General features: G+C 41.5%; 1 protein-coding gene across 1 annotated transcript; it reads right to left on the bottom strand.

The window, feature by feature from the left end:
- Positions 1–102: 102 nt before the first annotated feature.
- On the bottom strand, positions 103–9,896 carry LOC129834360 (receptor-interacting serine/threonine-protein kinase 2-like). The gene is made up of 11 exons (XM_055899276.1): positions 9,518–9,896; positions 5,969–6,122; positions 4,695–4,844; positions 4,246–4,388; positions 4,050–4,099; positions 3,751–3,900; positions 3,231–3,316; positions 2,946–3,014; positions 2,709–2,850; positions 2,370–2,555; positions 103–1,712 (listed from the first exon to the last, which is right to left on the bottom strand). The coding sequence occupies exons 1-11, from the start codon at positions 9,661–9,663 to the stop codon at positions 1,399–1,401; spliced, it is 1,590 nt and encodes a 529-aa protein (XP_055755251.1). The 5' UTR covers positions 9,664–9,896; the 3' UTR covers positions 103–1,398.
- Between the last annotated feature and the right edge of the window lie 3,309 nt (positions 9,897–13,205).

The following is a 13,205-nucleotide window of genomic DNA, read 5'->3' as shown; positions in this document are numbered from 1 at the left end:
TGGGCAATATATTTGAGCGCAAGAGTAATAGGCAACAATTATAGAAGTAGACGTACTTTACGCCACTGGATGAAAATTACATCCTCTATTAAACATCTTCCTTTGTTTCTGAGCGCATGAACTCAAAAACCAACAAGAATAGCTGCTTGAGTGTCAAGGACGAGTCTTGATCTAATGTTGTCGTTATAGATTCATTTACTTTATTATACAACTCCAAATATTCAGCTCATTAGGCTATTCACACAGACAGTGCTTGGGGAAATTACTGTCTTCTGTTCTCAGCATGACGTTAAACAGACCAACAACAACAAAAATATGTACACTATGGCCAATACTTCACTGGGCGTCTCATTTGACAAGACCCCTTTTTACCCTTTTAGTACATAAACGTCTTTAGACTCTACTTGTGTGACTATTGGTACTGTGTGAAGCCGGTGGTACAGTGTGAAGACCAGACATGCAATTCGACATGTACTGTTAAAAGGAGTGTTGCATGAGATGGCCAACAAAATCAAAGGGTACCCTGAGGGGAATGTGACAATGACCTATAGGTTCAAGGATTTAACACGTTTACAAACACAAATAACCAACAACAGTGGCATAAAATTAGACTCAAGTTCAGTTATTTTATCTGATAAAATAATCATCTTGTTACAAGATACCAAGTCAGACACTGCTGAACAGGACAATCCAAACTATTTTGAACATATAGTTTTGTACAATATGTACTTTACAAACAGTCTGTCAAAAGACGAGCAACATTGTGGCACCACACAATACCCCACAGAGCAGAGAGAGGGTCACAAGTCATGACACAACACAGAAAATGTAGCATCTAATATAGAACAAACTGTTTTTTGTGTGCTAGTTCAGTAGTCCCTCAACACATAGTTAACACTCATTATCGCTAGTGATGGGTCATAAACATGATCAAAGCAGATTAATCATCTACACAGCTATTCACTTTCATTGGTTTCTCTCCAACACGATTGTTTCTATCATTTGACTGTCACAGAAGCTTACTCTAATCAAACATTTCATTGACATCAACTTCAGAGGTAGCACCACTGATTGAATACTCAAGACTTATCAAAGGCATGGACAGGTGTGTCCCCAACATGGATCTCTGTGGATATAGATGAGTCATTGCAGCTGTTCTGATGAAGTTAGGAATCTCAGGTTCTCCAATTGATATTCACTTTGACTGACTGTGGTCTGTATTAGACCTGAGTGAGTATAGAATAGATTTGGTTAGGGTTCCTCAGCTCTTCATTCCATGGCTCCAGTCTCAATTGACACTCTCTGAGATACAGTATGACATGATAAACCGTGAACAGATACATTTGGTTAGGGGCCCTTCACTACACAACCCCCACTCTAATAACCATCCATCCACCTTCAGTGAGACATCTGTGGAGGGCCACGATTGGTGGCAATGGACATCAGACCGAGGGTGGTAGCTACCAGGGAAGCTGCATGTTCCCCCTGACAGGCACAGGTGTCCAGTAGGGAGCGTGTGCGAGCGGTCAGTGTCAGAGAGGCAGAGATGACCTCACAGGCCTCCGGGGGAAGGGCTCGCCGTGAGATGAGCACATCCAGCAGGTTGTTGAGTCGTCCCTCCGTCATGCCTCGAATGATGCCTTCACGTCTCTCGCGCAGGATACGACAATAGCTCACCGCCATCGGAGTCGTAGAAACACACCGTGCAGCTGCTGATGAAGGAAGGGTGAAGTTTCAGGGATGACACAAGAACTATAATATCACATCTCTCTCAAACACTCATAAAACACAAATCATGTAAAGAGGACTTTGAGAAAAATACTGAGGCAACTCTGAGAAAGAGGACAAGAGACAAGTAGTAGCTATCTGATATGAAAGACAGTAATACGTACAGTAGATCATTTCACTGAAGACTGAAATTCATAGCCCTACTAGACAAGTTACCCTCTTATTCAACACACTGGTCACAATCATAAATGTCTAGTAGCCATGTATTGCTTTTTAAAAAGAACATGTTTTTGACTCAGAGCATTTACTGGGACAACAGACAACTTATAGAGAGAAACAAAGATCCTCAAGGGAGGAAACGCATTGGATACTGATAAGACTGTGAAAGGATGGCCATGCAGGAAACCAGCAATCCCCCAAACTGCTTACTGTGCACATACAAACACACAGAGGGAGGCACTGTTTGTAACATCTACCCATTTTCATATTGCTTTACTTTGTCTTCACCTTTTTCAGCAACATTTTAGACACGCTAGAGAAAGATAAGTCAATTCTAGATAGCTACAGTCTGGCACTGTACATAAGTTTGCAGACAAAACTGGGTAATAGGTGGGAGGTCTAAGCTTAAACACATTTTCTACCATGGGAGCTGGCAGTGGGCTGGTTGAGAGGGCTCTGTCTGAGTGCTTTGGAGAGGCTGGAAGAGAGTGGGGGTGGTGGGCTCTGTCTCTGGGAGACGCCTCCTGTCCCTCTGGAATGCTCAGGACCCGGTCCACTGCTGGGACATCTGGGACTGGTGGAAGTCACCACAGAGCCAGTCACACAGTCTGGGGAGAGAAACGTTGCAGTTAGACTGTTCAAGAATAGATATCAATTAATTATTATTTAATAAAGAAGATAAACAACAGGGTAGTTTCACTGACAACAAACTGAGCATATTCACAAACTGCTCTAATTATCAATCAGCTTGAAGTTCTTACCCTGACAGTGCTTCCTCTGGGGTGCTTCCCCTGTATATATGGCTGTAGTGGGACTAGGGAGTGTTTCACTAGGGCAGGAAGTCTGTGGAAAGAGCAGTGTCTTGTTGCCCACATATTTAGTGTCTCCGGAACCAGCGCAGGCCTAGTAATGAGATATGTAAATATTGTTTTCAATGTAAGACATCACAAGCATTAAGTACAATCAGAATATCACAAAAAAATGTGAACCAAGCTCACTTCTAGGTTGTTTATCTCAATGGGAATGTCCTTCACAGGATGTATTTTAGAGTCATGTAGCGCCCTCTCCTGGTAAAGGGACAGAAAACACATACACATGTTTGCTCATGATTAGTGACTGGTCTATTTACCGTTTTCAGTAAAAACTGTTGAGAGATTAAAAGCACATGAAACATATCCTGATTTACTCAGTCAAAACAAACCGATAGCAGATCAGGGTTGTGGAAATAGAGAATATCGGACTTCGGAGTGTAATAGAACTTATTAAATGAGGATGATCCGTACCTTGCTTTCCCTCACCCTGAGGGTAGCCCTTGTCATGGCATCGGGATCAAAGGTTGCTATGGCGCTCCTCAGTTCCAGTGCACAATCTATGGACAGAGAGCCAGAGAAAGAAGAAGACATGAGAAAGATGTATGCCAAGTAAACATCACATTGACCATAATGCACCAAAAGTTCCCGTTTTGTTTTATACCCACATGGCAGTCACTGGCAAGGAAATACATGGATATGAACTAACACCAGAAAATAAACAATTGAACACATTTTAGATGAGAAGACTCAAAGAGTCTTATTGATTAAGTGGCAGAAGTAGGGTATGGAATTGTATCTCTCAGTCATGGCGTGTGGAACAGATAGAAGGTGGGTGCTGCAAGTGGTTCTGCCTGTCACTTGTCCTCACCAGGCAGGTAGGTAAGCAGTCAAGGACGGGGGTCTTGTAGGGAGAGATCACAAAGACCAGGCACAGCTGCTCTCTTCACCATTGTCTATCTATACTCTGATTCATCCTCACAGACAGACTTACCCTCTGCTGTTGGACGGCTGTGTGGGTTAGTGCTCCAGCAGTTGGTCATCAGCTGAGAGAGGGTATGGCAGTGGGGTACATGCTTGGGTAGCAGCTCATCCTTCAGGCCTGAACCAATCCCATCATCACCTGAAAGCAGCTGGAGCAAATCTGCTTGGGCATAAACAATGACAACGATGTGTTACAAATGACAAATGTAATAAAATATTGAGACTGTATGATATACGGCCAGGTATAATCTAGTCTCTGCTGATAGAAACAGAGTTGTGCTTTGAATAGACAGAAATAAATAGAAACACCTTCACATGGTTGTCTTCTGTTCAACGTCTCCCACAGCAGCACACCAAAGCTAAAGAGAGAAGATGTTAATTGGGTAGCTGCATGTTCATTAGTAAAGGCATCTGTAGAAGTGGTAAACCCCTCCTTCCCCACCTGGTACATTTAATTGGTGAGTATGACTGTTTGAAATGGCAGGATCGTGAAAGATGACCTCACCTGTACATGTCTGCCTCCACAGAGGGTGTGGTGCCAGTCAGGGCCTCAGGAGATAGGTACACCAAGTCCCTGAAGCAGGGCCCTCCTCCAGCAGAGAGAGAGGAGCCAACCCTCCACTGCCTGGGCAGGCCCCAGTCACTCACCTGGAGGTAGGAACATGAACACACAGATGAACATAAATGACAACACACACAAACATAAACACCCCCACAGATTAACATAAACACCCACACACAAACCGACAAAAAACACCTGCTCTAACACAGACTCAAACCCACATACGTACACTGTAAAGCTTACACCTGTAACTCTTCACAATACACCATATCCCATGGAAAATATACCATCAATCAAAGGGAGTTCTTTCTCACATTAGTTTCACCACTCAGAGAGAATACTTTTGTCTCTGTAGTACAGGACTGGGTCAGTTATCAGTCACTGTTCTCTACCTTGGCCCGGTACTGCTGGTCCAGGAGAACATTGGTGGGTTTCAGGGCCTGGTGGGGGAGTGGTATGCAGTGGAGGTGGCACAACCCCTCTGCCACATCTAATAGGATGCCTAGCCTGAAACTCATGGGTAGACCTGGATACAGCTGGGTCTGACAGGGATTACAAGGGTTACAATCATTCAAAAGATGCAGTATCAAATCTATTCACTTCATTATAATGGATAATAAATAAAAGGGAACTGAAAGAAAAGCACATGACAACACAAAGTTGAAATTGTGAACTGAAAATACTAAAGAATTCAACATGACCACAACACAACTTACTGTATGTAAATACAGTTTAACCACAGATAGACTAAATCATGTGCAGTGTCACGTCTACTGTCTGAACTTTCTCCTGAAACAGGAAGAGCTCTTTGTGTAAATAAGGCAGTGACAGTGCTGATGACAGATAGATCTCTTTTTGCATCAGCCAGGGGCTTTCCAGATACAGCATGTGGGCGACAAGCACAGCATTGTTCTCCATGAAGACACAGGAATTGTAAATAAAGCAATCAAAAGAAGGACATTATTTGACTAACTTTATGTGTCTATCGACCACCAGTTTGTCCACCAGTTTGTTGATACACTGAGTGTCCAAAAACTTTAGGAACACCTGCTCTTTCCATGAGTTAGACTGACCAGGTGAATCCAGGTGAAAGACATGATCCCTTATTGATGTCACTTGTTAAATCCACTTCAATCAGTGTAGATGAGGAAACAGGTTAAAGAAGGATTTTTAAGCCTTGATGCAATTGATACATGGATTGTGTGTGTGTGCCATTCAGAGGGTGAATTGGCAAGAGAAAATATTTCAGTGCCTTTGAACGGGGTATGGTAGTAGGTGCCAGGCGCACCGGTTTGTGTCAAGAACTGTAACGCTGCTAGGTTTTTCATGCTCAACAGTTTCCGGTGTTCATCAAGAATGGTCCACCACCCAAAGGACATCCAGCCAACTTGACACAACTGTGAGAAGCATTGAAGTCAACATGAGCCAGCATCCCTGTGGAACATTTGTAGAGTCCATGCCCTGACAAATTCAAGCTGTTCTGAGGGCAAAGAGCGACTCAATATTAGGAAGGTGTTTTTAATGTTTGGTGTACTCTGTGTCTACTGTATGCTGCAACCAAGGGAAGTTGCAGAACCAACTTAGATTAATCAATTAGCCTACTGCCACACACTATACATGCATATTCATATTTGAGTTAGACTGAGTGCGTATATATAACACTGACCTGGTATAGTAGAGAATGTAGAGAGCCCTCTGGCATCCAGTCATACAGCAGGCCCATCAGACACCAGGCCTTGTACACACCCAGAGGAACCAAAACCCGCTCTGAATGGACTTGTCTGACCACAGCCACATCTCTCATCCACTCAGTCCACTCACTGGGGAAGAAGAGAACACACAGTAAACACACCACATAGAAACATATGGAGTAAACACATAAAAACACACAAACCCTCAAACAGACACGCACCTGCTGAAGTGGTCTTGGTTCACAAGGCTTTTGTTTACACTAAACAAGTAACCGCAATAATGTGTCAGATTTGTATTTTATTTTGGAAAGTGGTGTGTGTGTGTGTGTGAGAGAGAGAGAGAGAGAGAGAGAAAGAGGGAGAGCGCAGCACCCGACCTCACCCTTCTAGAATCTGAAGTCAAATGTTAACTGTTTGCTCATGATCTGGTGCTTCTGTTCCCAACAAGGGCCTACAGCAGCACCTATAATACAAATAATGGGGTTTCAAAAAAGGTTCAATTGCCAGGACCACAAATACAAATTCCATCTAGACACCGTTGACCTAGAGCACACAAAACAACACACCTACCTCGGCCTAAACATCAGCACCACAGGTAACTTCCACAAAGCGGTGAATGATCTGAGAGACAAAGTAAGGGCATTCTAAGCCATCAAAATTAACATAAAATTCAACATCCCAATTAGGATCTGGCTAAAAGAGCCTTTATATTCTACAACCACCTAAAAGGAAGATATTCCCAAACCTTCCATAACAAAGCCATCATCTACAGAGAGATTAACCTATAGAAGTGTCCCCTCAGCAAGCTGGTCCTGGGGCTATGATTCACAAATACACGACAGAGCCCCAGGACAGCAGCACAATTAGACCCAAACAAATCATGAGAAAACAAACAGATAATTACTTGACACATTGGAAAGAACTAACAAAAAAACGAAACAAACGGGAATGCTCTTTGGCCGTAATGATATTTGGCCTTCTCCCTGCAGGCAGTCACTGAGTCCGAGGTGCTAAAGGAGCTCCTTAAACTTGACCCTTTCTTCTTTAAGGTTGCTGACCCTATCATCGCTAAGCTTATATCGAACCTTTGTAACCTGTCTCTCCTTTATGGTGTGGTTCCCATTGCTTGGAAGGCAGCCACGGTTAGTCCTTTATTTAAAGGGGGAGATCAAGCTGATCCTAACTGTTATAGGCCTATTTCTATTTAGCCCTGTTTATCAAAAGTGTTGGAAAAACTTGTCAATAATCAACTGACAGGCTTTCTTGATGTCTATAGTATTCTCTTGGGTATGCAATAAGGTTTCCGCTCAGGTTATGGATGTCTGACTGCAACCTTAAAAGTCCTCAATGATGTTGCCATTGCCCTTGATTCTAAGCAATATTGTGCTGCTATTTTTATTGACTTGGCCAAAGATTTTAATACAGTAGACCATTCCATTCTTGTGGGCCGGCTAAGGAGTATTGGTGTCTCTGAGGCGTCTTTGGCCTGGTTTGCTAACTATCTCTCTCAGAGTGCAGTCTATAAAGTCAGAAAATCTGCTGTCTCAGCCACTGCCTGTCACCAAGGGAGTACCCCAAGGCTCGATCCTAGGCCCCACGCTCTTCTCAATTTACATCAACAACATAGCTCAGGCAGTAGGAAGCTCTCTCATCCATTTATATGCAGATGATACAGTCTTATACTCAGCTGGCCCCTCCCCGGATTTTATGTTAAATGCTCTACAACAAAGCTTTCTTAATGTCCAACAAGCTTTCTCTACCCTTAACCTTGTTCTGAACACCTACAAAAGAAAGGTAATGTGGTAATCATTTGGTAAGAAGAATGCCCCTCCTCTCACAGGTGTCATTACTACCTCTGAGGGTTTAGAGCTTGAAGTAGTCACCTCATACAAGTACTTGGGAGTATGGCTAGACAGTGCACTGTCTTTCTCTCAGCACATATCAAAGCTGCAGGCTAAAGTTAAATCTAGACTTAGTTTCCTCTATCGTAATCGCTCCTCTTTCACCCCAGCTGCCAAACTAACCCTGATTCAAATGACCATCCTACCCATGCTAGATTACGGAGTCATAATTTGTAGATCGGCAGGTAAGGGTGCTCTCGAGCGGCTAGATGTTCTTTACCATTCGGCCATCAGATTTGCCACCAATGCTCCTTGTAGGACACATCACTACACTCTATACTCCTCTGTAAACTGGTCATCTCTGTATACCTGTCGCAAGACCCACTGGTTGATGTTTATTTATAAAACCCTCTTAGGCTTCACTCCCCCCTGTCTGAGATATCTACTGCGGCCCTCATCCTCCACATACAACACCCGTTCTGCCAGTCACATGCTGGTAAAGGTTTCTGGGTCGCTCCTCTTTTCAGTTCGCTGCAGCTAGCGACTGGAATGAGCTGCAACAATACTCAAACTGGACAGTTTTATCTCAATCCCTTCATTCAAAGACTCAATCATGGACACTCTTACTGACAGTTGTGGCTGCTTTGTGTGATATATTGTTGTCTCTATCTTCTTGCCCTTTGTGCTGTTGTCTGTGCCCAATAATGTTTGTTCCATGTTTTGTGTTGCTCTCATGTTGTTGTTATGTTGTGTTGCTACCATGCTCTGTTGTCATGTGTTGCTGCCTTGCTATGTTATTGTCTTTGGTCTCTCTTTATGTAGTGTTGTGCTGTCTCTCTTGTTGTGATGTGTGTTTTGTCCTATATTTATATTGTATTATTTTTTAAATGTTAAATCCCAGGCCCCCGTCCCCGCTGGAGGCCTTTTGCCTTTTGGTAGGCCATCATTGTAAATAAGAATTTGTTCTTAAGTGACTTGCCTAGTTAAATAAAAGGTTAAATAAAATAAATGAAATGAAACAGAGAGTAGTACACAGTGGCAGAATACCTGACCACTGTGACTGACCCAAAATTAAGGAACACTTTGACTATGTACAGACTCAGTGAGCATAGCTCTTGTTACTGAGAGAGGCCGCCATAGGCAGACCTGGCTCTCGAGAGAAGATGAGGTGGAAACTGAGATGCACTTCCTAACCTCCTGCCAAATGTATGACCATATTAGAGACATATTTCTCTCAGATTACACAGACCCACAAAGAATTTGAAAACAAATCACATTTTAAACTCCCATATCTATTATGTGAAATACCAGTGTGCCATCACAGCAGCAAGATTTGTAACCTGTTGCCACAAGAAAAGAGCAACCAGTGAAGCACAAACACCATTGTAAATACATACTATATTTATCTGTCTACTTATTTTCCCTTTCGTAGCCTTTCAACTAGTTGCATATTGTTGCAACACTGTACATGGCTAGTAATACAACTTTTAGAATGGCTCTATTATTTAGAAACTTTTGAGAGGGTAATGTTACTGTTAATTTCTGATTGTTTATTTCACTTTTGTTTATTATCTACTACACTTGCTTTGACAATGTCAACATGTTTCCCATGCCTATAAAGCCATTTGACTTGTAGAGATAGATTTTGTCATTGCATTTGAGCTTGATATTTGCCATCTTTACCTTCCACCCGCAGTGCGAGACGAGAGGAGCTTGATTGAAACCTGTAGCTCCGTTCTCCGGTAAGTACCCCGAAGACACCCGCCTGCGCTGGTTCGGCACAATATCACATTTAGCACGTCCTCTTGATGAACAGTTTCCACCGCCATCTCATAGTAGGAACAGAAACCAGTCGACTCTATAATAATACAACTTTATTTTATTTTATCTTGCTTGTTGCTTTGCCATGTTAATGTATTTGTCTTTCACTGCACTGACAAATTGAACAGCAAGCATCGAGTTGCCGCGTGTGCTATGAAGACAGTGTATGTATATCGACGCGATTGGCTGCTTTGTTCACGGAAATCTCCTGGCTAGTTACAGAAGGCTATAAAATGAGGGATGAAGTCATTTTTTTGGCAATGGCGTAACAACAGATAAAGGCAGCGGCATAACTTGGCTTGAACAACTCCTGATTCAACTACCACTGGTCAAAAACAGGTTGAACCAACGTACTTTCCACTTGATTTCAATCCGCAAAATCTACATGACAATGTTTAATCAACGTGGAAAACTGAGGGCATTTCGTCTTTTTTCACCCAACGTTTAACCTAAATGACAATTACATAGTGAATGTTTTTGTTAGTTGACAACTCAACCAAAAGTGAAAGGGCTGAAGAGGATTTCCCCATGCCTCCTGTAGAGAGGGCTGTTAGGGGACAGAGTTGGGAAATTAATTTAAAAAAGGTTTACATAATGTACTTCCAAGCATAAGGGCTGCAACCAACTGACTTTAAATACCATCTGTGTCAGGAAGCCTGCACTAGTGAAATATACTATATATACGTATATAAACAAGGGGCTTAGGGTAAGTAGTCCAATAGCCTACCCACTTTTCTATTTTCTACACTGTTCCGACAGAATTGACTGTATGTTACCTGTAAAAAAATACTTGGCCAATGTTTATATGAGCACTTTTCAAACAGTTCCATTTTCACAAAATGCTTGCCCGCGTAAGCCTTTTATACATCCTGTTTGCATGCCGGCACCTGTTGGTTACCAGTGGGAGTATGCGCTGATATTTTAATAAATCCATTGAAAATACATCACAAAGAAATCCATTATTAATTAATTTAGGCAGGTTCTAAGAAACATAAGACAAAGAAAAATAGAATAGCATATTTTGAGTTTAATGATGTTACTGGTCTGTGTAGCCTATAGGCTGCATGCAAATGAAATCAATAGTTCAATATCTTGTTGATTAAACAGTCAACACACATATTTTACAGTAAGAAAATTATGGAATATAACAGAATAAAACAATTTACACTACCGGTCAAAAGTTTTAGAACACCTACTCATTCAAATGTTTTTCTTTATTTTTACTATTTTCTACATTGTAGAATAATAGTGAAGACTTCAAAACAATGAAATTGCACATATGTAATCATGTAATAACCCAAAAGTGTTTAAAAAAATCTATCTATTTCATATTTGAGATTATTAAAATAGCCACCCTTTACCAGAGAAGTCGCTCCCCAGTCGCTGTGCCCACAAAGTGGTTTTCAGCCAACCAGCGGAATGTCGCAGAGTAGCCTGCGGAATACACCACATGTCAAAGCGACTAGTGCCTTCGCACACAGGGCGACAGCCCACCACAGTCTATGCGACAGCCACCGGTGACCATAGCAATGAAATAAACAAACACTGTCAACATGCGAAAAGAATAATCGCTATAACAACATAAGCATACATTAAAACGTATTTACATGCAACAGAAATTATTCACAAACAAATCTATGACAAAACAATGATTTTTTTATTGTTAAACGTGACAGTAAGCAGATTGTGCTCGCCAGCTAACTTAGCTAGCTAGCTAGAGTGGGGAAGTTAGCTGTGATGGTGTGATAACATTGACTGGGGATGATCAATGTACTGCAGTAGCCTATTAGGCCTAATAATTAGCCAACGAATGATGTGATAATATGAATGAGCTTCTTCAGCTACACAGCCTAACTTTTCACCACGCATGCTACGTTTTCTACTGTGATTGGTCAACAATGAAAGGCACTTCTTGAAAAAATAGAGCAGAAGCCAACGGGCTGTGTTGGAGAGGATCAAAACAGCAGTGTATGATGGATAAATTGTGACTGACTGATCTACAAATAATAATAAGTTGTTATTTATGATGCAAGGTGATTTGTTGATCAGTCATTAAGCAGTCGCGTTGATGCTCTCGAACACGGTCATGTTCTCCTCTCCACCTGGATAGAATACCACCCCCACCTAGGCTTAATTGAAAATGTATGGGCCACCGCTGTTTGTCAGCACCTTAATAGAGATAGCCAGCTTGTAGTCCTAACCTCTTGTTTCAGCCATTCCTACAGTGTGTTGAAAATAAATGGGGAAAGAAAAGGGTCTGGGATTAACACAGAAAATAAGGTATGAGGTTAACACACGCTTAGGAGATCATATACGTTTTTTTTAACGAGATAATATCAAAAAGTTAACATGACCTTAATGAATTATGAAGTCTATGTGCTTTTTGAAATAAAAAATGCTACAAAATTCACAAAATGTGACTAGCTGCTGAAGATTTTCATAGATCAAAACGTATAAGATCTCCTAAACTTGTCAACCTCACCTTATTTTCGGCGTACATCACAAAATCCTACAAAAACGGCATCAATTTCCACTTAGACTTTGTCCAATGAACCATGGCGGAGTTAGTGCCTACAAAAAGACGCCATTACTATTTCTCTCTGGATTGGCTCATTCTCAAACCCGCGATCAGTGGCACGTGAGCTGCCGCCTAGCCAATCTCCTTCTTCTTCCATGAGGTTTAACGGTAGTTTGTATCCAATAAATGTTGCATTACTGCCACCTACTAGACTGGAGTACAACTCCCTTATACTTTGCTTGATTTTTTTTATTTTTATAAAATAAACAAATAGCATACCATCTAACACAACACTCACAAAAAAATGATCTAATAACCCAACACACCTCCAGGGTTTGTAAGGGCTATATGACCAAGAACGAGAGTGATGGAGTGATGCATCAGATGACCTAGCCTCCACAATCACCTGACATCAACCCAATTGAGATGTTTTGGGATGAGTTGGACTGCAGAGTGAAGGAAAAGCAACCAACAAGTGCTCAGCATATGTGGGAACTCCTTCAAGATTGTTGAAAAAGCATTCCAGGTGAAGTTGGTTCAGAGTTCATCAAGGCAAAGGGTGGCTACTTTGAAGGAGGTTAAATATAAAATGTATTTTTATTTGTTTAACACTTTTTTTGGTTACTACATGATTCCATACGTGTTATTTCATAGTTTTGATATCTTCACTATTATTCTACAATGTAGAAAATAGTAAAAATGAAGAAAAACCCTTGAATGAGTAGGTGTGTCAACTTTTGACTGGTACTGTATCTGACCTGGATCATCATTTTGTCCATGTGATAATTTTATGACTGGCCTTGATGACTCAGACAGAGGAAGTGATATTTGTTGAGACTGATGAGGTAGACACAGGTGATGGAGGTATAAAACAGAAATAGAGAAGAGCATGGCCTATGTGTCTATCTTTATTCCTGTTTCCATTTACTTTAAGATGTGGTTGGAGCGTTACGCTATTTAACAATAGGCTACAATGTATGAGTGCATAATGAGTAGGTTGAATTGTTTGTGGGTATGAAAAGACTGTCTTAT

Source organism: Salvelinus fontinalis, chromosome 35, assembly GCF_029448725.1.
Source record: "Salvelinus fontinalis isolate EN_2023a chromosome 35, ASM2944872v1, whole genome shotgun sequence".
NCBI lineage: Eukaryota > Metazoa > Chordata > Actinopteri > Salmoniformes > Salmonidae > Salvelinus > Salvelinus fontinalis.
This window is presented reverse-complemented; position numbering and strand designations above follow the sequence as displayed.

Excerpts from the sequence above, each read along its gene's own strand:
- LOC129834360 (XM_055899276.1), bottom strand. The coding sequence starts at position 9,663 with ATGGCGGTGGAAACTGTTCATCAAGAGGACGTGCTAAATGTGATATTG. Across the intron at positions 3,317-3,750 it reads CAGCCGTCCAACAGCAGAGG|ATTGTGCACTGGAACTGAGG; the intron begins GTAAGTCTGTCT and ends CTCTGTCCATAG. Across the intron at positions 1,713-2,369 it reads GCCCACTGCCAGCTCCCATG|CAGCTGCACGGTGTGTTTCT; the intron begins GTAGAAAATGTG and ends TTCCTTCATCAG.